The 22,584-nt window shown below is 34.0% G+C and overlaps 1 protein-coding gene across 5 annotated transcripts in view; it reads left to right on the forward strand.

Moving 5' to 3' along the window:
• Nucleotides 1-22,584, forward strand: part of KANSL1L (KAT8 regulatory NSL complex subunit 1 like) — a 128,495-nt gene that overhangs the window by 45,504 nt on the left and 60,407 nt on the right. For 4 of the 5 annotated variants that reach the window (XM_056808133.1, XM_056808131.1, XM_001364488.4 and 1 more), the window contains exons 4-5: nucleotides 2,428-2,625; nucleotides 13,872-13,993. In XM_056808133.1, coding sequence (XP_056664111.1) covers nucleotides 2,428-2,625; nucleotides 13,872-13,993 — 320 coding nt within the window. The remainder of the gene's footprint in view (nucleotides 1-2,427; nucleotides 2,626-13,871; nucleotides 13,994-22,584) is intronic. The other variant, XM_056808134.1, reaches the window with a different exon arrangement.

Below are 22,584 nucleotides of genomic sequence, written 5' to 3' on the forward strand. Positions count from 1 at the left end.
TCCCCTCCAGCATTCATTATTTTCCTTTGCTGTCATGTTAGCCAATCTGCTAGGTGTGATACCTCAGAGTTGTTTTAATTTGCATCTCTCTGATTATAAGATATATGATCATAGAGGCAATAGAAAGGAACTATTGGAGCTTATTGGAAAGGGGAGAGATAAGTCACACATGTGCTTTAGAAATATTACTTTGTCAGTTGTATAGACTTATGGATTAGAGAAAGGAAAGATTTGATCAAGGCAGTCAAACTATTAATCATGAAGGTATGGCAGTATTCTAGGTGAGAGAAGATGTGAGAAGGTGATGAATTTGAGGGATGTGGAAGTAGAATTAGCCAGATTTGAGCTGGAAGGTGGTAGCCCATATCTGTAATCCCAGCTGTCTGGAAGGCTGAGCCTGTTGCTGTCACTATTATTTCAATTTAGGAGTTCTGAGCTTCAGAAGGGCTAAAGCCAATCTGGTGTCCACATTAAGGCCAACAGGCTACCTAAGGAGAAGCACACACACACACACACACACACACACACACACATTCATGCATGCACACCCCCTACTCCCAGCAATTCATACTATATAAGTGAGAGTAAAGAGTTAAAAACAACTCTGAGATTGTGAGACTTGGGGGCCTTAAAGGATTGTGCCCTCAACAGAAATACAGAGAATTTCAGAGCCATAAGTTTAGTGAAAGATTATGAGTTCTATTTTGTACATAGCAACTTTAAACTGCCTTTGGGACCTATAAATTGAAAATGTCCAATAGACAGTTAGTTGATTATATGGGACTGAAGCCTAACAGAGGAGAAGTTGGCTGTATAGATATGGGAGTTATCATATAGAGATATTACTTGAATTTTTGGTATCCAATTAGATCCTCTAGAGAGAGAGAACAAGGCTCAAGATAGAAGTTGTCCTCAGAGGACAAGACATAGGTGATGATCCAAGGAAGAAGATTGAGGGAAGAGGGCAGCTATTGAGAGTCAGACCCAGTGATGGGAGGTCTCAGGTTTAAATCTGGCCTCAGACATGTCCTGGCTGTGTGACCCTGGGCAAGTCACTTAACTACCACATTCTTATCCCTTGGAACCTATACTTAGTATTGATTCTAAAACAGAAAGTAAGGGTTTAAAAAGAAAGAAGACTGAGGGACTACCAGCCAGGTAGTAGGAAAAAAGAAAAAGTGTCATGAAAACCCAGATGGGGAGAGTACCTAGGAAGAGAAGATGATTAGCAACATCAAATGATGGAGAGAGATCAAGAAGGATGAGGCTATAAAAGTTCAGTCAATTCATGTTTATTAAGCATCTATTATCTGTCAGGTACTGTGCAAAATGCTTCTTGGATTTGTTACTTAAGACAGTAATTTTAGAAAGAGTCATTTGTATAATTATGATGACAAAGAATCTATTATGCAAGAGTTTGTATAGTGAATGACTGGTCAGGATCACAGATCAAGAGGTGAAAGGGACCTTAGACATCATCTACTCCCAAATCCTTATTTTTACAGAGGAGTTATTTGAAGCCAAAAGAGGTAAAGTGATTGGCCAAGGTAACAATGAGCCACGGTTTAAGTCCTGTGATTCTAGGTTCAAATGCTCTTTCCAATGCACCATGCCATCATGCTTTCCACTGTACTAGGCACTGAGTAAAGAGCTTTTTCTAGGAGTTTTGACTATGAAAGATGCTTACATTCTACTGAAAGAATACAATTTTAGGAGTGAGAAACCCTGGATAACTAGGGAAGACTTCCCATAGGAGATAGTTAAACTGAATTGATCTTTGAAGGAAACCAAGAATTCTGGGAAATGATTTTGAGAAAAGATCATACTAGGCATGTAGGGAAAGTCTTTGTAAAGGCAAAGAAGTAAGAGATAGACTGCTGAATTAAAGGAAGAGCAAGTTTAGCTGGAATGTAAAATATGCAAGTAGGATTAATGTGTAATAAATATAGATAGGAATTGGAAGGGCTTTAAATGTTCAGCTGAAATGTTTGTATTTTATTTCTGAGATAATAGGGAGCTAAAATGATTCCTTATCAGGAAAGTGATGTGATCAGATATTCTTTGGCAAGGTAATTACTTTTTTCACATTTTGGTGGTCACTAATGTGATGAATTTTGGCAAGTCATGTGACCTGTCAGACTCATTTTCCTCATTTGTAAAATGAAAGGATAGGACTAGATGTATATCTAACATCACTTTCAGCTCTAAGTTGTGCTTTTATATTTACTGATTATAAAGTAATGAAAGAAATTACACAAATGATAATCTGATTTATTGTTATATGCGCTTTAATACATATCTTGTTTTCAAAATTATACTCACTTTCTATCTCTTCAGTACTAGGAAGTCTTAATTTATATGTAATTCTAAAAATCATACAGAATTAATTTGTCCTCAATTGAACTGTATTTAATTGCTGTTATTTAGGGGACAGTGATCCTAGAAGAATGCCAACTTCCGAAAGATATTTTGAAGAAGCAGATACAATTGACAGATCAAGGAACTTTATTAAACACCACGGGGAATTCTCAGGTTCCCCAGGAGAGACAAGATTCTTTACCAGAACAAGATTTTGAAATGTCACCAAGTAGCCCTACACTACTTCTTCGAAATATAGAAAAACAGGTAAAGTGAAATAGGAGTAGATTTTCATGTGGAGTTAGTGCTTTATACCTTTGAAAGCATTTAAGTAGACAACAGTATATTTTTGGCTATATGGGATATTTATTATTTATTCCTATTAACATACAGTATATTAATTATAATTATAGATCACTTCTTGTGTCACTAATTTAGTAGAATTTCCACTTTACATATTGCTGTAATTCAAATATCTAAAAATCTAAAATATAAATGACAAAAAGCCACAATATGATAGTTTTGAAGTGAAAATCTATTTTCTTCCAAGACAATTCTATCTATCTCATAGACTTTTCAGACAATAAGCTGTTTTTTCTTCATAATAATGTCAAACATGGAATAGGTATTCTTATATGAAATACTTGTGTATAAATAGAAGGTTCAAATGTGCCTTCTAGGTCATTTTAATTCTGAAATCTCCCTTGTTATTTGGAGCCTCTGATTGGTAATTTCAGAGATTTGTTTTGATCTTAGGTTTACTGTGCATACGGTCTTTAAGTTAAGTTAGACTTCCCAAGAGACCCTGCAATCGACCTGGTCTTTCAAGGATATAATATTCCTAGTTAGCCATCTGGGAAACTGTTATGGACTCATGTCTGGATATGTGACATTTTTCATATCCCAGGGGTCAACTTCTAGTTAAATACATATGACCACTCCTAATTATCTCTGTTAATAAAGGAGAGCCATAGCACAGCTAATCTAAAATTACAGATAAACAAATCCTTTAGAAGCAGATCACCAATTGGCCAACATATATTCACAAACTTTACTTGCATGTAGGTTACTTTGAACTGTAAATGCATGGAAGCATGGTGTAATGTGTAGAAAGTTGGCCTTGGAGACAGGAAAATCTGAGGTCAGTATGCCTTTATTAACAAAGAGCTCACTGGGTAATTCTGTATGACTTAAACTGTAAGTACATTGCAAGGAAGGTATTGATATGCTTTAATCAAAGAATTCCTAACATGAATTCTCTAAACCAATGGAATTGTAGGTCTGGTTTAAAAAAAAAAGATGATGAGGCATTGTTTTATAGGAACTAAATTGTGCTGGTTTTAAGGAATGCCTTAAAAAACCTTTCTAAGCAATAATGTAATTGAACTACATTATTAATAGTTCTAAGTCTTTGCAGCAGGTGAAGTGTTATGGTACAGAGGGATTAGAATTCTTTCTTTTTTCAGGATCTGGAGATTCCCACAGGGAGCTAGTTTTTGGCATTGTTCTCTCTCCCTTTATATGTCCTTCTCTGGTTTTCCAGTGTCACCCAGTCTTCTTATGCTGCCCTGAGTTCCTACTGTTGATAGTTTTATCTCTACCCATGCTCTCCATCCTCTGGAAAGTACTTCATGTTCCAAAATTGGCTATTAGATGATTTTCTCTCCATTTGCTAGGTGGTAGAAGAAAAGTCAGTTGATGAAGCCTTCACCTATATAGTTCTTTTTTAAAAGTGGTTGCTGGTAAACATAAATGAGGTTCTCTGACATTTATTATCTGAGTGAACTTGGGGATGTCACTTACCTCATGTAAGACTCAGTTTTCTCAACTGTAAAATGAAGTAATTGGACCAGATAAATTTTGAGGTTTCTTCCAGCTCTAGATCTGATTTTTTAAAACATTTTAAATGATGGAATTTTAGATAGTATATGGGAAGATATAGAGGCAAAGGTGGCTCAGTGATTAAGAATGCTGTCTGGAGGGGGCAACTGGGTAGCTCAGTGGATTGAGAACCAGGCCTAGAGATAGGAGGTCCGAGGTTCAAATCTGGCCTCAGCCACTTCCTAGCTGTGTGACCCTGGGCAAGTCACTTGACCCCTATTGCCTAGTCCTTATTCACTCTCCTGCCTTAGAGCCAATACATAGTATTGACTCCAAGACAGAAGGTAAGGGTTAAAAAAAAAAAAGAATGCTGTCTGGAGTTAGAAAGACTTGAATTCAAATCTACCCTCAGATAGTTCCTCTCTGTTTGATCTTGGCCCTGGAATCATGAAGTTCTAAGTTCAAATGTGGTTACAGACATTTTCTAACTATGTGACCTGGGCACTTAACCTCTGATTGCCTGTCAAAAAAGGATCCACTAGAGAAAGAAATGGCAAACCATTCCAATAGCCTTGCCAAAGACAACCCAAAAATCCCATAGATAGCTATGGACCATGGGGCCATGAAGATAGACACACTTGAAGGGCCAAACAACAACAACAAAATATAGGAATATACAAAGGCAATATTAAGTTTTGCTTAAGAGTGTATTCCTTTTGCCAACTCTCTAAAATGCTTTTTTTTTTTACATTTTGTTCCTTTGTCTACTTTTTTCCCCTTCATTTACTTTTGATTCCATAGTTTTATTCCAAAGCTACAACTTCTCCCCATAAGTTTTCTTTTTCTCTCTCTCTACCCTGGGGGTTTCTTGGTTATCTATGTGACTTAAAGATCACATCTTAATTTTTTTCCAGATTCTCTTGACTTTTGGAGGGTCATGGATGGCTCTTATGAGAGGAAGAGAGGCATTGAGCAATTATGAAAGAAGGTGTCCTATCAATAATGGCAGCTCAGGGAGAGGAGGGTAGCCTCAATCCCATACTCGTATCAGTAATTCAAATGCTGGAATTTCATAAATTAGGATATTCCTATATTGGCTGCATTTGCATGGGGTTATATGGAAGTTTATTAGGCTGACTACTTAGTAATGAAATCTTTGGTCAGAATAACCCAAGAAAAACATGAACAATGCTGAATGGCTCCTAGTCTCTTTTGAGTTCAGTATCATCCACTGCTGTTGGGCATGTCCAACTTAATGTTACACTTAACCTTTAAACCCACCCCTCTCCCTAGCTGCACTATTTCATCCTTCTATTCATTGAGATTTGTGACTTCAGTCATCATTGAACTTTTACTTTCTCTTGCCTTCTTTGCTCCCCATAGCTAAACACTTGCCAAGACTTTCTAACTCCCTCATCTCTCCTGCCTGTGTCACTCACCAGACGCTTCACTAGTTTAGGCTCTTAAAGCCTCTTACCTGAACGATTATGCTATTCTTCTCATTGGTTTCTTTGCCTCAACCATCCCTCTTGTCCAGTTTATTTTTCACATAGATATCCAGGTGACATTCCCAAAGCACAGGTCTGACTGTTATCACTCTACTTAATGATCTTCTGTGCTTCCCTATTGCTTGTAGGAACAAATGTAACCTCCTTGTTTGACATTATCTTCACTATCTTCCTCTACCTTATGCTTCCAGATTTTTTGCAAATTACTCACTTCATGTACTCTGTGTTCTAGCCAAACCCGTTTTTTTTCCATATCCATACATGACACTTCTTTCCCCATATTTTTGTCTTTGCTTGCAATGTCCCTTTGATCTGGAATGCATCTGCCTTTTGGAATTCCTAGCTTCATTTCAGCTCAAGCTCATCTCCTACACATGACTTTTCGTTATCTTCTCAGTTGTTTTCTCCTCTAACTTCAATATTACTTTGTATTTATTTTGTATCTATTTCTCTGTGTATATACTGTTTCTCCCACATAGAATGTTTCTTATTTTTCTTTTAATTCCAAATAAAAAAATCAAATAAAATAAGCATTTCCATATACAAAGAAAAAGAATATTGTATATAAATGAAATCACAAATCCCTTAAATGTTTATCTTACTTGTCTTCATATCTCCACAATAAAACTCATCCACAAGTTACCCAGCCCTTCCCTACCCTCCTTGCACCATAGAAGGTACCATCCAGGAGACAGACATGTTCTTACAAATTAAGTCTTTCCTGTTTTCACCTTGCAGTTTACCTTCTGGAGGTAACACTCACAATTTATTCTTCTACTATTAATTCTGTAGTTGTGTACAATGTTATTTTGCTTATACTCATTTACTGTTTATCATTTCATGTAGTTCTTTCCAAGTTTTAAAAAAAATTAGCCTGCTCATTATTTCTTAATGGCTCAGTAGTATTCCATCACAATTGTACACCACAACCTGTCCAGTGGTTCCCCATCTGATGGGCACCCCCTCCTCCTTCATTCCACCTCCAGTTTCCTACCACCACAAAGAGAACTGCTACAAATACCCCTGAATATCGGGGCTTCCCTTCCCCCCCCCCCCCGAAAGAGACCCAGCAGTCTCCATATAGCGCCATTGGGTTCGAGGACATACACAGTCAGACAGCTCTCTGGGCGTAACTCCAAATAGCCCTCTGAAATGGCTGGACAGGTACACACCTCCAACAGTGTCCAGTGTCCCCACCTTTCCACATCCCCTCCAGTACCGTTATCTCCCCCTTCCATCATTCCAGCCAGACTGGTGGGTGGGAGATGTCTTCCTAGAATTGACCTGTCTGCGTGCCTCTAATTAACAGTGCTCCAGAGCATTTTTTCATATACTCAGAGATGACTGATTTTGTCATTTGAAAAACTGTCTATTCATATCTTTTGCCCAGCCATCAAGTGGGGAGTGGCTTTTATTCTTATAACTTTGATAAAGCTCTCTCTGTTTTAGTTATCTACAGGAAATTTGGATGCCTCAGTTTACTCCCCACCCTTTTGAGAAACCCTCAGTACTAGGCACACGTGTTTTGGTTTGAACTGTAGACCTTGAGCTGTTTGGGGACCCTAGTGTGGGTGGGTTTTGAGGACCTATTAAAAATGCCTTTTATTTGTTTTATAAACTTCTCTTGTTATGTTAAAGTTCTCTCCATAGCCCAGCTCCCCAGTTGGACCCTTGCCTTTGTAATGGTTATAGTGAACACTTGGTGATACCCCTGGGGCTGGCTACTAATCCCTTTGCTAACCTTTTGCAGTTTGTCTCTGCAGGCTTCCCTTACCCAGTTCTTAGAGGGTATAAGGGACCCCCCCCCCAGTTCTGTTCCTCTTTGGAGTTGGCAGACTCATCTAGCAGCGTGTCTTCTCCCAGGAGGGAGTTAGCACCTAGCGCAGTTCTTTCTCCTGAAGGGATATGGTTCCAAGAGTCCCAGAGCCTTTGGCTTTGTGTGATTTTTAGGAGCTTGACTCTGTGTGTTGGCCGAATATTGAACCTATCCCTATTCCTGATTAAAGAGTGGTTTTTCTGACTACTTTGGTACTTCTGTGTTATTTCCAAGTCAACAGTTATGAGACCTCTATCAGAGAAGCTTGTCTATAAAATTTTTCTCCCCCAATTCTCTACTTTCCTTCTAATTTTAGCAACATTCGTCTCATTTGCACAAAAACCTTTTCAATTTGATATACTCAAAATTGCGCATGTTAGATTTCACAATTCTTTCTATCTTCTGCTGATTCATAAATTCCTTTCCTACCTATAAATGTGAAACGTAATATGTTCCCTGTTCTTCCAATTTACTTATATATGATATCTACTTATATATCTAGATCATATATTCATTTTGATCTTATCTTAATGAATAGTATAAGATGTTGGTCTATACCTAGTTTCTGCCAAACTACTTTCCAGTTACTTGAGCAATTTTTACCAAATTGTGATTTCTTGTCCCCAAAAGTTGGATCTATGTTTTTGTCAAATACAAGATTATTATAATCTTTTACTGCTGTTTGTTGTATGTCTGTTCAGTTCCACTGAGATACATGTCTATTTCTTAACTAGTATTAATACTAGATAGTTTTGATAATTACCGCTTTATGATACAATTTAAAATCTGGTATTGCTAGCCCTCTTTATGGTTTCTTTTCATTTTCATTTCAAAATTCTTTTGATTTTTTTAATCTCTTTTTCCTCTATGTGAATTTATTATTTTTTCTAACTCAATAAAATAACTTTTTAATTTGGATGGCACTGAATAAGTAGACTAGTCTAGGTAGGATTGTAATCCCAATTATATTGGCTCTACCCATCTATGAAAACATTTTTCTAGTTGTTTTGATGTGATTTTATTTGTGTAAAATGTGTTTTATAATTATGTTAACATGGTTCTTGATTTTGTTTTGGCAGGTATACTCCCAGGTATTTTATTCTCTTTGTTATTTTCTATCTCTTCTTGCAGGACTTTGTTAATAATATAGAAAAATGCTGATGATTTTTGTGGGTTTATTTTATATCCTCTTTTGCTAAAGTTATTGATAGTTTCAGCTAACTTCTTAGTTGAATCTCTAGTACTTTCCACATATAACATCATGTCATCTTTTAACAGAAATAATTTTATTATCTCTTTTTTCATTCTGATTCTGTCAATTTCCTTTCTCATTGCTATTGCTAGCATTTCCAAAACTATGTTAAATAATATTGATGATAATGGGCATCCTTGTATCACTCCTGAATGTATCAGGAAGATTTTTAGCTTCTCCTCATTATAAATAATACTTGCTGATGGTTTTAGGTAGATGTTCTATATTATTTTAAGTAAAACTCCATTTATGCTTATGCTTCTCAGTGTTTTATTAGGGATGAGTTTTGTATTTAGTCAAAGGCTTTTTCTGTATCTATTCATATAATCATATGGATTTTATTACTTTTGTTATTGATATTATCAATTGTGTTGATAGTTTTCCTTATATTAAACCATTTCTACATTCCTGGTATAAATCCTATTTGGTTACAATGTATTATCTTTATGACATCTTGTTGTAGTCTTCTAACTAGTATTTTATTTAAGATTTTTGTCTATAATTTTCTTTCTCTGTTTTTGCTCTTCCTGGTTTAGGTATCAGTACTATACTTCTTTTATAAAAGGAGTAAAACTCCTTTACTTGTTATTTCAAGTAATTTATTTAATGTTGAAAATAATTGACATATGGTAGAATTCCCTTTGCAAATCCATCTGGTCCTATGCTTTTTTCTTAAGAAGATAATCGTTACTTTTTCAATTCGTGTTGCTTAACCAGGTTTATTTCGATATTCTATTTTTTGCCCTAGTAGTCTAGCAGTTTATTTTTTGTGAGTATTACATTTCTCTTACATTGTTAAATTTTCATATAATTGAGTAAAATAACTCCTAATAATTGCTTTAATTTCATCTTTAATACTAATGATTTAGTTCTCTTCTCTCTATTGTTAATCAATGGTTTATCAATTTTGTTGATTTTTTTTCATAAGACCAACTGCTAGATTTATTTATTAACTCTGTGGCTTTATTATGTTCAATTTTATTGCTCTTTTATTTTTTAGGATTTCTAATTTGGTATTTAGTTGGCGATTTTTAATTTTTTAAATTTCATTCTTAATCCACTAATCTTTTCTTTCTCTATTTTATTAATAAAAGCATTTAGAAATATAAAATTTCCTCTAATTTCTGCTTTTGTTGTATAGAATTTCCTTCTTGTGACAAGACCCTTTAATTTTTGTCTTTGTATTCCTCACTGCTCAGTGCAGTGCCTCTTACCCAATGGGTACTTGTCCAATAAATGTATGAAATGATCATGTACTAAGCAGTATTAATGTACATACCATTAGAGGACCTCTATTACAAAAAGTAATAGAAGTTAAATTGAAAGATGTCTCATAGATTCTCTTTACAGAAGCAGTTAAATGAATCAGAAGAGTCTCTTTTATCAGGTATTCAAAGGTAACGAGCAATATCTTTTCATGGGTTATTGCAGTGCTCAGAATAAATATTTACGAAAGACTACCAAAACAACAATTTCAGCTATACTTCATTATCTTTTGTGAAGGAAAAATTTACTACAATCTTCGAAATAAATGAACACATTATTTAAATACTTGTTAAATGAAAAAGACAGTGAAAAATATGTTAGAAAACATGATTCAAGAATAAGAAATGAGATATCAGAGTATTATAGACTCTCTAAGACTCATGGCCATCTATCATGAATATTTTCCTCAGCATAAGAGATTGAAAGCATTATGAGCACCAAATAAAATCACAAAAAATGAAATTGATTACATTCTTGCAAATGGAAAACAACTTTTCTTTTGATGTGAGAATTGCTTTAAATTTTGCTCTCTTTACACAGTCACATCACCTTATTAGGGAAAGATCAAAACAAAATCCCTTTTAGAAGAAAAAATAAAAGTGAGAAGGTAATTGAGGTTTCTCTCTCTACCCCCAGTTACTTTATACCTGGAACATGTCCATTTTGTACATTTGTGCATTTCTTCTCTTACTTCTATAGTATCTAAGATCTTTGAAGACAGGGACTATTGTACTTTGATCTTTTCATCCCAGAAGTTAATAGAGCATCTGGCACATAATGAGTTCTTAATAGAAGCTTGCCATGTAGAGACTCCCAAATTCATAAAAACTCAAGAAGAAACTTCAGCCCAATTTTTATTTCAGGAAAAATGTGAATAGGAAAATGAAGGCCTATTGTCAAACTCAAGTAGAAATTGATCCCTGTGGGCTTCATATTGGCTGAGAAAATCACAATTGAACATTATATTGCATCGTGTTTTTACTTATTTTGATAAACATTTCCTAATTATATTTAAATTGGTTGGGCTATACCGGTCCCCCACAGGGGTGTCTGGAGTTTTGAAAAGTCCATAATATGAATAAGAAGCTGCTGGAAAAGCAGCATAAAATAGACATTTTTAGAGGGATGTATAAGCAGACAAGGAAATAGACACTTTTGGAGATAAGGCAAGCAATTACTTTGTGGATGGTTTGCAATCTCTGTTGTTATCCATGTGCTGTTGGAAAGACATTGGCCCACTGGTGGAATCATCATGAAAATTTTAGGAAGATATGAATAGATATCAGAGGAGCAGGTAGGTGGCTTAATGTGTGGAGTGCTGGGCCTACAATTAGAAAGACTCATCTTTGTGGATTCAAATCTGGCTTTAAGAATCTAGTTGTTTGACTCTCAGTGCACCACTTAACCTTGTTTGCCTCAATTTCCTTATCTGTCCAATGATCCGGAGGAGAAAATGGCAAACTATGTCAATATAAAGATCCTCGAGTGGAGAGTTGAATAGGACTGAAATAGCTGAACAACATGAACAAATGTCATAGTAGATGGAAAAAAGTGTGACTGGATCTGTACCTCTATAAGAAAGTTTAGATTTCAAAGATCAGGAACCCATTGGAACACTGAAGTATTGGTACCATAGTTTAGGCTGTTTGGAGGGATCAGGATTATTAGCTCTATGGCCATAGGAAAGTAATTTAATCTTTCTCTGATTGTTTTCCTGTTCTACAAAGTGTAGATAAAAATAGTACTTAATTCATACAGTTGTGGTGAGAATCAAGTGATATATCATGTGTAAAATGTAAATCTTTAATGTAAAATGTAAAATCTTAAATCCCTCCATAAATGTTGTTATTATTTCTGTGAGCATATTTAGATTGTTAGGAAGAAGCATCAAATAAGCATCGTGGGTGACAGAGAAACTCTGCATGGATAACCAGTCATCAATATACTGACTTTCGAGAGATGGTTATATATGAAATGCTTAACAGAAAAGGTTATAAATTATCTAGGCATAAGCAATTTGATAATATAGCAAGTCAAATCAATATTATTCAGAGATCAATGTGGTCTTTAGAAGAAGCCTGATGTAGTACATAATACAGCAAGTGCATAGGGCACTGAACTGGGGAGTCAGGAAGACCTGAGTTCAAATCTTACCTTTAGGTACTTACTATGTGACTCTGGAAAAGTGACTTAACTTGTATGTGCCTCACTTTCATCATTTGTTAAATGAGAGTGTTAAACTCAGTGGCCACTAAGGGCCCTCTTGGCTCTGTGTCTATGTTCCTCTTATCACACCTGTTAGGTCTTGTTTACTTTTTCTTGTAGCCTAATTTTCTTGGTAGCCAGGTGGAGCCTGGCATTAGGAAGACCTGAATTCAAAACCCACTTTAGACATATACTAGCTTAGAAAATTTATTTGACTTTGGGCAAGTCACTTGACCTCTTTCTACCTCAGAAAATGTATATAAAATAACAACCACTTCCTGGAGTAGATAATGTGAAGATAAATAAGGTAGTGGTTGTAAATGTTATTCTCCCTTCTAGGCTTGGTCCCTCTTTGCTTCTACCTTGACTCTTCCCCCTTTGCAATCTCACCAGCTTTTCTGAATTTAATTATTAATTCTATGCACTCGACTCCCAAATCTATCCTTTTCACCTTAATTTCTCTCCTGAATACCTGTCCTGCATTACCAACTCTTTTAGATATTACTCTTTACTTAGAGATCTCTTAAACACCTCAGACTCAATATGTCCAAAATAGAACTCCTCTCTTCTCCTAAAAATACCTTTCTTCCAACCTTCCCCATTTGACTCTTCCCCACTTACCTATAATTCTTGGATTCCTGGCTTTCCTTCAAGATTCAATTCAGATACCTCCCTTATGATGAAGTCTTCTTTGGCTGACTCTTCCCCCATGCACAGATCCGAGTGTCTTCTCTTGCTAGATTACCTTGAATCTGCTTTCTATATAAGTAACAGTGCCTTCTATTAGAATAGAAGCTTCATGGTGCTCAGTACCTAAGAAGGACTTAATAAATGTTTATTGATTGATTTTCTTTTCCCCAACCCCATGCATTTTCCGTTTTCTCTATATGAAATACCCTTTCTTGTCTCTGCCTTTGCGCGTTATGGCCTTCAAAGCACAGTTCAGGTATTGCCTTCTCCAAAAGGTATGCTCTTCCTAACACTGATACCTTTCCCTCCCCCCCTTTAATAAGAACATATTCTCCCTTTTAAAGTGACTTTATCTCATTTTTGTATCTGTTTGTGTCCATGTCAGATCCCCACACCCCAACTGTAGGAGGATACAAGTTCCTTTGAGAGAAGGACTGTTTTATTTTTGTGTTTATATATCTAGCACTTAGCTTCATGGGTCAGGGTATCTTTTGAATTGGTTAAATTGATTTTTATTGTAAGTGCATTTACCTTCTTTTTAAGAAATGGGCTTCAGATCTTGTTTTCAACCAAACCACTCTCTAACCATGCCTACCACTCTTGATTTTTTGAGAAAAAAATCTTCCTGTAATCTAAACAAAATTGGGATCAAGATCAAATAGATTAAAATACAAACCAAGCATAAACATTTGTGGTTAAAGAAGACAATGAACAGTGAAGATAGTAGAATAAGGATAATATAAAGGAGGTAATATTTTCAGCTGTTTACATTTGCGGAAGCATATATAAGAAGATAAATGCCAATAATAGGAATTGGAAGATTAAAACCCTTATTAAAAATGTAAACATGTTATTTCAGGAAAAATTAAACATTTTCTGGTATTGGAGTTCTGAAAGATAAATAATGTATAAATTCATGCATAGAAATACTGAAAAGATGACTGTTTTTTTGCAGAGTGCACAACTGACTGAAATAATCAACAGTCTGATTGCTCCACTCAACTTATCCCCAACTTCATCACCCCTTTCTTCTAAGCCCTGTAGGCATAAAAGACTGGCCAATGGCATTTCTCGGAGGTAGGTGATGGTATAATATGTTTTTGTTTATGCCTGTGTTTTGTCTTATTTTATGCTTACAAAAGAATTTGGTCTACCTCTTCCTTCTAACTATGTATATATTGTTAAAGCAGAACTGTTAATGACTTAGAAATAATTTTAGATTAAAATAGGTGTCGACTAATACATTAGCTTGCAGACTGGACAAAAATAGTCAAAGGGACTGAATTTGGACCTTGTATCTAAATTTGTTAACCCTGGTTTAGATTAAAATTAAAGACATTAAAGTTAAATTTATGAATGGTAAAAGAATAGGCCTCAGAAATATGTAATTTTTGAATGAAGAAATTTAATTAGTAATTTGCTATTACATTGTTATTCTAGCCCTAAATATGGAATCATACCCTACCCTATTTATCCATATGCTTATATAGACAAATGTAGTGTTTTACAGTTTCAAATGGCTATCTTTCTCTTTTGAAAAAAGAAAAAAACCTCTAGTTTCTTTCATATCTAAAGAAAGTATAAGTTTCTTAAAGGAAACCTAATGCCATGAAAGACAATAGTAAGGGAAAACTGGTATATATCTTTTATGTTTCAAATCCACTGTACTAAAACAACTTTCCAGTTTGGCTTTTCAAATATCAGATTTTGTAATGTAAAATTTGTTTTCTGAAAATAACTATAACAATTCAACTAAAAATACTTAATGTGAAAGGTCATAAATAATTTTATAATATCTTATTATGGTTCTAAAATGGCATAAAAGATAAGAATTCAAAGTATTCATCATTCAGTATGATCTTTAGCAGCATCATGGTGTAGTGGATATGGCACTGAATTTGGAGTCAGGAAGACTTGAGTTCAGATCTTTCTTTTAGAAACCTACTAGCTGTGTGATCCTTGAAAAGTCAGTTAATCTTGGTATGCCTCACTTTCATCCTTTATACAATGAGGTTGTTGAACTCTGTGGCCTCTAAAATATTTCCTCACTTAAAATCTGTAATCTTGTTTATCACACCTGTTTTGTATGATTTACTTTTCCTATATCACTTTGTTTATACTACATCTTTCTCAAATTAGTATTAGAATCCAAAGTATATCACTGGATTTATGATCTTATTACCAAAGGAAATAGTAACACCCTCAATAAATGCTGATTGTATCCAATCCATGCCTTTTTCTTCTATGAAGTTCTTGTCTGTTTTCTACTATAGATCCTCTGCACAAGATTTATATAACCTCATAAGGACCTTTCTCTCTAGATCTTTTTTAATTATTTTGGTGTTTTAAAATAGCATTTTGTCTGTCTATGTTGTCCTTCACTTTTGCTACATGACTTGCCCGTCTTCTTTTTTGATTACTTCTTTGTTAATATCCTCATACATCATCTTGTGAATATAGGATATCTTTGGAGACAGTGGAGAAAGAAAATGTATTGTTCTTTTTCCAATGGTAGATAATTATATGTGAGGTAGGCACTTCACGTGGACAGTGAATTGGGATCAGAATCAGACTAAAAGGTAGTAATGGGCTAAATCCCAATTGGCAAACTTAATCATCACATCTCCACTGACATTTGAAATAACTGCAACTTAGATTCTTTGGAATTGAATGGTTCTGAGATTCATAACCCTACATTATTATAGGAGAAAATGTTTGAGTTTGAATGATGAAGTTTTGTACTGAGAAGCAACTTGGTATTATTGAAATCATCACTAAGTTTGTCAAATTCAGTTTTCCTCTTCCACAGAATGGGTTTGATAATATCATAAGAACATATCTCCAAGGATTTTTTGAGAGGGATGAAAATCACTAAAACATTTATGTAAAAATACTCTGAAAATTTAAAAGTACTCTATAAATACTACCTTTCAGTAATATTTTAATAGATTTTAATTATATCTTTTGTCAGCTTTACATTGCCTAGATTCTTTCAATATCCCTCTTCCTTCTCCAAGAGAGCTGTTCCTTATTACAGTTTTTTTATAAAAAGGAAAAGAGGTATTAAAGATAGCAAACCTATCAATACATCAAAAAAATATAAGCATTTTCCCACATTTGTGGTTCCCCTCACCTTGCGCATAATAGTTTTCATTTACATTGTTGTATTTATTGTGTGTATTGCTTGCTATCATTAATAGTTATAGTTTATTTTTAATCATCTTCTTTGCCATACCAAAAAAGTGTACCATAGCTGTAACATCATTTAAAACGAGATACTAAATAAACTTTGAAAAAATAATCCTTGTTCTAATCAGTCCATAAAAAAGCATTTATTAAGGACTTACCATGTGTTGGGCATGATTCTAGGTGTTGTCATCTTCCTTCAAGGAGCTTCCATTGTAGTGGGGAGATTATAATGTGGGCATATGTAATTACATGTAATGTACATAAAAGATGCATTAAAGGGGGAGGATACTAGTATCTGAGGGACCAAGGAAAAGCCTTCTGTAGAAGGTGGGGTTTGACTTAAGTCTTTCCTAGGGATTCTCTGAGATGGAGGTCAAAAAGCATAAGATTGCAGCATTGGTGACAGCCATGTAAAGATAAATACAGGAGATTGAGCATTCAGTATGGGCATACAGTAAGCAGCCTAGTATGCCTGAACCATAGAGTAAATGGAGGAAGAAGGGGACATACCAGATTATGGGAAACATAGGAAAGGATTTGAATTTTAAATGTCACACAGAAAAGTTTTTATTTGATCATTGAAGTAATAGAGAAACACTGGAGTGCATTGAGTAGGAGGATGACATAGTTGGGCCTGCATTTTGTGAAAAATCACTTGGGAACTTTGTGGAGAGTGAACTGAGAGGCTTGAGACAGGGACACCTATTATAAGACTATTTTGGTAGTGCAAGTGAGAAGTTATAAATATCTGAAATGCAGTTTTGGCTCTGGGAATAGAAAAAAGAGGATAGTCAGAGATACTGTAGCAACAGAAATAAAAAAAATTAGACACTTATTGAATATTTGGGGTGAGTTAAAATGAAGTTGTGATGATGAGTCTAAAATTGAAAGCTTGAATGACTGGAAGGATGGAACTGGGAGCTCTTGACACTAATAGGAAGGTTTTGGAAGAGGTGAGCCAAATCAGTCAAAAGGTGAAAATAAGATGGAGGAGAATACACAGTAATCGTAACTGTGAATATGAATGGGATGAACTCACCCATAAAACAGAAGCAGGTAGCAGATTGAATTAAACACTAGAATCCTACAATATGTTGTTTACAAGAAACACAATTGAGGCTGGGAGATGCACACAGAGTAGAGGTAAGGGGCTAGAGCTGAATTTATTATAATTCATCTGAAAAAAAGAAAAGCAGAGCAGGCTTGAGAGTCCTTAAAAGACAACATATTGTAATTTTAAGCCAGCTGCTAAACTAAATGTTTTTCCTTGTAAAAGGATTGATGAGCATGTGTGTATGTGGCAAGGAGGAAAAGAATGATTAAAATGGAGTCGTTTTAGCATACATTAGGCTATTCTTAACAAATCATGTCTTACAAAGCACAGATGATACTGTCCAAAAATATACATATTTGGATTGTGCCTGTATATTGTGTGCCAAATCTATATGTCAATTCAAGTGCTTATTTCCTGAAAGCAAATCCTAGTAGTTATACCTTTTGGTATTTTCTTGGACCAGGCCTGTGATTTCATTTATTTAATGAATTCTTGATGAGGAATCTCTCTCTACCAAAGCAGAGTGTCATCTGCTCCTCAGTTTGTAATAGTAGAGAGTTGCTAGAGTTTATCTGATTTGCCAAGCCACACAGACAATATATGTCTGAGGTATAATTTGAATCTAGGACTTTCTGTATCTAAGATTAGTTCTATCCACTATACCATGCTGCCTCACCCCTAGATATAGTCAGAAATTGTTGAATATGGTTCTTCAGACTATAAAAACCTATCTTGATATGAGTTTTATGAAAATGCATGATACCTCTTATCATTCTCAATCTTTTGTTATAAACCTTAGAATTATTTTATATCACTGGCATCATTGCTTAAAATTTTTTTTGACAATGTGCTTTAATAGTTATAGAATGCATTCTTTATGAGAAAAATTCTTCATGTTTTTCTTTTAATGCTGCTACTTATCTGACTCAAAATATTTCTAGAAACAAAATATTTTATACAATATTCTAATTATTTGTGGGTTTATTAGTGTTTTAAATACATATAAGGTACATATATTGGTGTAAAATACCTGATTTTTAAAAGCATTTTTGAAATTATCCTTGGCTTAAGTAGCTTTATTTTTCTAGGGTTCAGTTTCCTCATTTTTAAAACAAATATTTTATATTAGATGATTGCTGAATTTTATTTGTTAAAGGATTTTGTAATCATTAACTAGGAAGTAAGCATCTGAGACTTTAATACTTTCAGGGTTTTTCTCCAGAAAAATGAAACAAGAATGTAATGATGCCTGAACCTATAATTTTGAACATTGTTACTCACCTTCTGTGCTTTGAAAAAGAGACAGAGAGAGAGAGAGATTGAAGCAAGGCTTAAAATTCAGTGAAAGTAATAATAAAGAAAGAATAACTGATTTAGTGTTTAAAAAAAACAAACAAACCTCTTACCATCTAATCTTAGAATTGATACTAAGTATCTAGTTCCAAAGCAAAAAAAAAAAATAGTAAGGGCCAAGGGCGTTTTGAGTTAAGTGGCTTGCCCAGGATCACCCAGTTAGGAAGTGTTTGATGTCAAATTTGAATTGAGGGCTTCCCATCATCAGGCCTGGTTCTCTCCCATTGAACCATCAAGCTGCTCCAATTTAGCATCTTTTTTCCTTTTTAAAAATTCTTTTAGTTTTTTATTCCAAATTTTACAAAATCTATAGGCTTGGCTCTCAATCAGCTGAGCCACCTAGCCCTTTCCAAGTTTAAAAAACATTAACCTGCTTATAGTTTCTTATGATGCAGTAGAGGTCCATCACAATCATGTACCACAGTTCATTTAGCTATTTCCCATTTGATGGATATCCCCTTGATTTCCAGTTCTTTGACAACACAAAGAGAGGTGCTATCAATATTTTGGAACATATGAGTTCTTTTTCTTTTTTCCTGAACTTCTTGGGAAATAGACCCATGGATAATATTGCAGGGTCTAAGAATATAAAGTTTCACAATTATCTCGGTGTAACTTCAAATTGTTCCCAAATAGTTGGATCAGTTCCTGGTTCCACCAACAGTACATTAGTGTCCCCATTTTTCCACATCTCTTCCAACATTTGGGCGTTTTGCCCTTTTTTTATTGTAACCAATCTGATGGGTGTGAGATATCTCAGAATTATTTTGGTTTGCGTTTTTCTAATCAGTAGTGATTTAGAGCATTTTTTCATATATTTACATATAGCTTTGATTTCTTCATACGAAAATTTTCTGTTCATATCTTTTGCCCATCCATCAATTTGGGGAGGGCTCTTATTCTTATAAATTTGATTAAGCTATTTATACATTTTAAGATTTGAGACTGCCATCTGAGAGGATGTCTTTAACCCCACCCCCATTTTCTCCTTTCTTTATAATCTTGGCAACATTTATTTTATTTGTACAAAACTTTTCAATTTATTATATTCTGAATTATTCATTTTACCTTTTACAATGCTTTCCATCTCTTGTTGCCTCATAAATTCCTCTACTATCCATAAATATGATAGGTAATATGTTCCCTTTTTTTCCAATTTACTTATGACATCTTCTTTTATATCTAGATCATGCATCCATTTTTATCTTATCTTACTGAATAGTGTAAGATATTGATCTATTCCTAGTTTCTGCCAATCCACTTTCCAGTTTTCCCAACAATTTTTACTGAATAGTGATTTCTTATCCCAAAAGCCTAGATCTATGCTTTTTGTCAAATATAAGATTATGAAAATCGTTTTACTGCTGTTTGTTGTATGTCTCTTCTTTTCCACTGAGCTACCTTTCTATTTTTTTTTAACCAGTACCAGATAGTTTTGAATAATTACTGCTTTATAATGCAATTTAAAATCTGGTACTACTAGTCCTCTTTCCTTTGTTTTTTTTTTCTTTCATGAATGGTTTTGATATTCTCAATCTCGTGTTCTTCCAAATGAACTTTGTTTTATTTTTCCTAACTTAATAAAATAGTTTTTTGGCAGTTTAGTTGGGATGGCATTGAATAAATAAATTAGATAGGATTGCCATTTCGATTATATTGGCTGTACCCATCTATGAACAATTATTATTTCTCCAGTTATTGAGATATGACTTTTATTTGTATAAAAAGTATTTTATAATTATGTTTATGTAGTTCCTACATTTGTTTTGGCAGATATGTTTCCAGATGTTTTATTCTATCTGTGGTTATTTTAAATGGAGTATCTTTCTATCACTTCTTGCAGGACTTTGTTAGTAGTATGTAAAAATGCTAATGATTTATGTGGAGTTATTTAACATCCTGATATTTTGCTAAAATTATTGATAGTTTCAACTAGCTTTTTATTGAATAGCTAGGATTTTCCACATATACCATCATGCCATTTGCAAAGAGAGATCATTTTATTACTTCTTCGCCCATTCTGATTCCATCAATATCTTCTCTCAGTGCTATTGCTAGAAATTTCTAATACTACATTAAATAATATTGGTGATAATGGGCATCCTTGTTTTACTCTTGATTTTATTGGGAAGATTTTTTAGCTTTTCTCCATTACAAATGATCCATGCTGATGGCTTTAGGTAGACACTTTGTATCATTTTAAGAAAAAATTCATTTATACTATGTTTTCTAGTGTTGTTAATAGGAATAAATGCATTTTGTCAGAGACTTTTTCTATAACTATATAGTCATATAGTTCTTATTACTTTTGTTATTGGTATTATCAATTATACTGATAGGTTCCTTATAGTAAATTATTTCTGCATTCCTGGTATAAATCCTATTAAGTCACAATGTATAATTTTTGTTAGTAAATTTAGTGTCTTAAAATTTTTTTTAGCATTTTTTGAGTTCCAAAATTACCTAATTCCTCCTCTATCTATTGAGAAAGCAACCAATAATCCATTATACATATGAAATCATGCAAAACATATTTCTATGTTAACTATTTTGCAAAAGGAAAAAAACCTCAAACTAAAAAAAAAACAAAAGAAAGGGGGTTTCAATGTAATTAGAGTTTATCAGTTCTGACTCTGGAGGTAGGTAGCATTCTTCATTATGAATTCTTTGGGATTGTCTATGATAATTGTATTGTTCAGAGTAGTTAAATCTTTTACAGTTGATCATTAACCACAATATTACGGTTATAGTGTTCCATTTTTTCTCCTGTTTCTGCTCACTTCACTCTGTATCATGTGGCACAGTTGATAGAGTGCTGGTCCTGGAATCAGGAAGACTTATATTTATGAATTTGATTCTGGTCTTAGACATTTACCAATTGTGTAATCCTGTTTATCTCAATTTCCTCACCTGTTAAGTGATCTGGAGAAGGAAATGGCAAACCACTCTATCTTTTCCAAGAAAATTCTAAATGGGGTCACAAAGAGTTGGATATGGATAACAAAAATGTTGGTTTTTTTCTGGAACCATCTCTTCATTATTTTTTATAGCACAACAATATTTCATCATAATTCTAAACTACATGTTAACCATTCCCCAACTGATGAACATCCCATCAAGTTTCTAGGTTTTGCCACCACACAAAAATGTGCTATAAATATTTTTATACAAACAACTCCTTTTCCCTTTTCATTGATCTCTTTGGGTAGGAATATTGCTGGATAAAAGGTATACACAGTTTTAAAACCCTTTGGGCACAAATCCAAATATTCTCTAGAATGGTTAGATCAGTTCAAAACTCTGCCAATGGTGCATTGGAACCCCAGTTTTTTCCACAACCCCTCCAGCATTTTATCATTTTCCTTTTCCTTCATGTCAGCAAATCTAATGGGTATGAAGTAGTACCTCAGTGTTGTTTTAATTAAAATAATTTAATCACTGGTAATTTAGAGCATTTTCTCATGACTATTGATAGTTTTGATTTCTTCTGAAAACTCTACAATTATTTTAATTGAGGGATTTTTAATTTGTTCTTTTTTCTAGTCTTTTTAATTGCATACTCAATTCATTAATCTATTCTTTCTCTTTAATTGATATAACATTTGGAGATATAAATTTTCCCCCAAGTGCCACTTTGGCTGCATCCTATAAATTTTGGAATGTTGTCTCATGGTTATCATTATTTTTAATGAAATTGTTGATGTTTTCTATGATTTGATCTTTGACCAACTCATTCTTAGCATTGATTATTAATTTTCCAATTAAGTTTTTAGTCTTTGCTTCCAAGATGTTTCATTGATTATAATTTTTATTTTATTATGGTGTGAAAAGGATGCATTTAATATTTTTGGTTTCCTGCATTGTTTGTGAGGTGTATATGTGCTAAAACATGGCCAGTTTTTGTGAAGGTGCCATGATTTGCTGGGAAAAAATATGCCCTTTCCACTTTCCGTTTTCTCCAGAGGTCAGTAATATCTAATTTTTCTAAAATTATATTTATCTCAACTTCTCTTATATATACATATATATATTATAGTTATATTTATCTTGTTTTGAGAGGGCTATATTAAAA

This window comes from Monodelphis domestica, chromosome 8 (genome assembly GCF_027887165.1).
Source record: "Monodelphis domestica isolate mMonDom1 chromosome 8, mMonDom1.pri, whole genome shotgun sequence".
In the NCBI taxonomy this organism is placed as follows: domain Eukaryota; kingdom Metazoa; phylum Chordata; class Mammalia; order Didelphimorphia; family Didelphidae; genus Monodelphis; species Monodelphis domestica.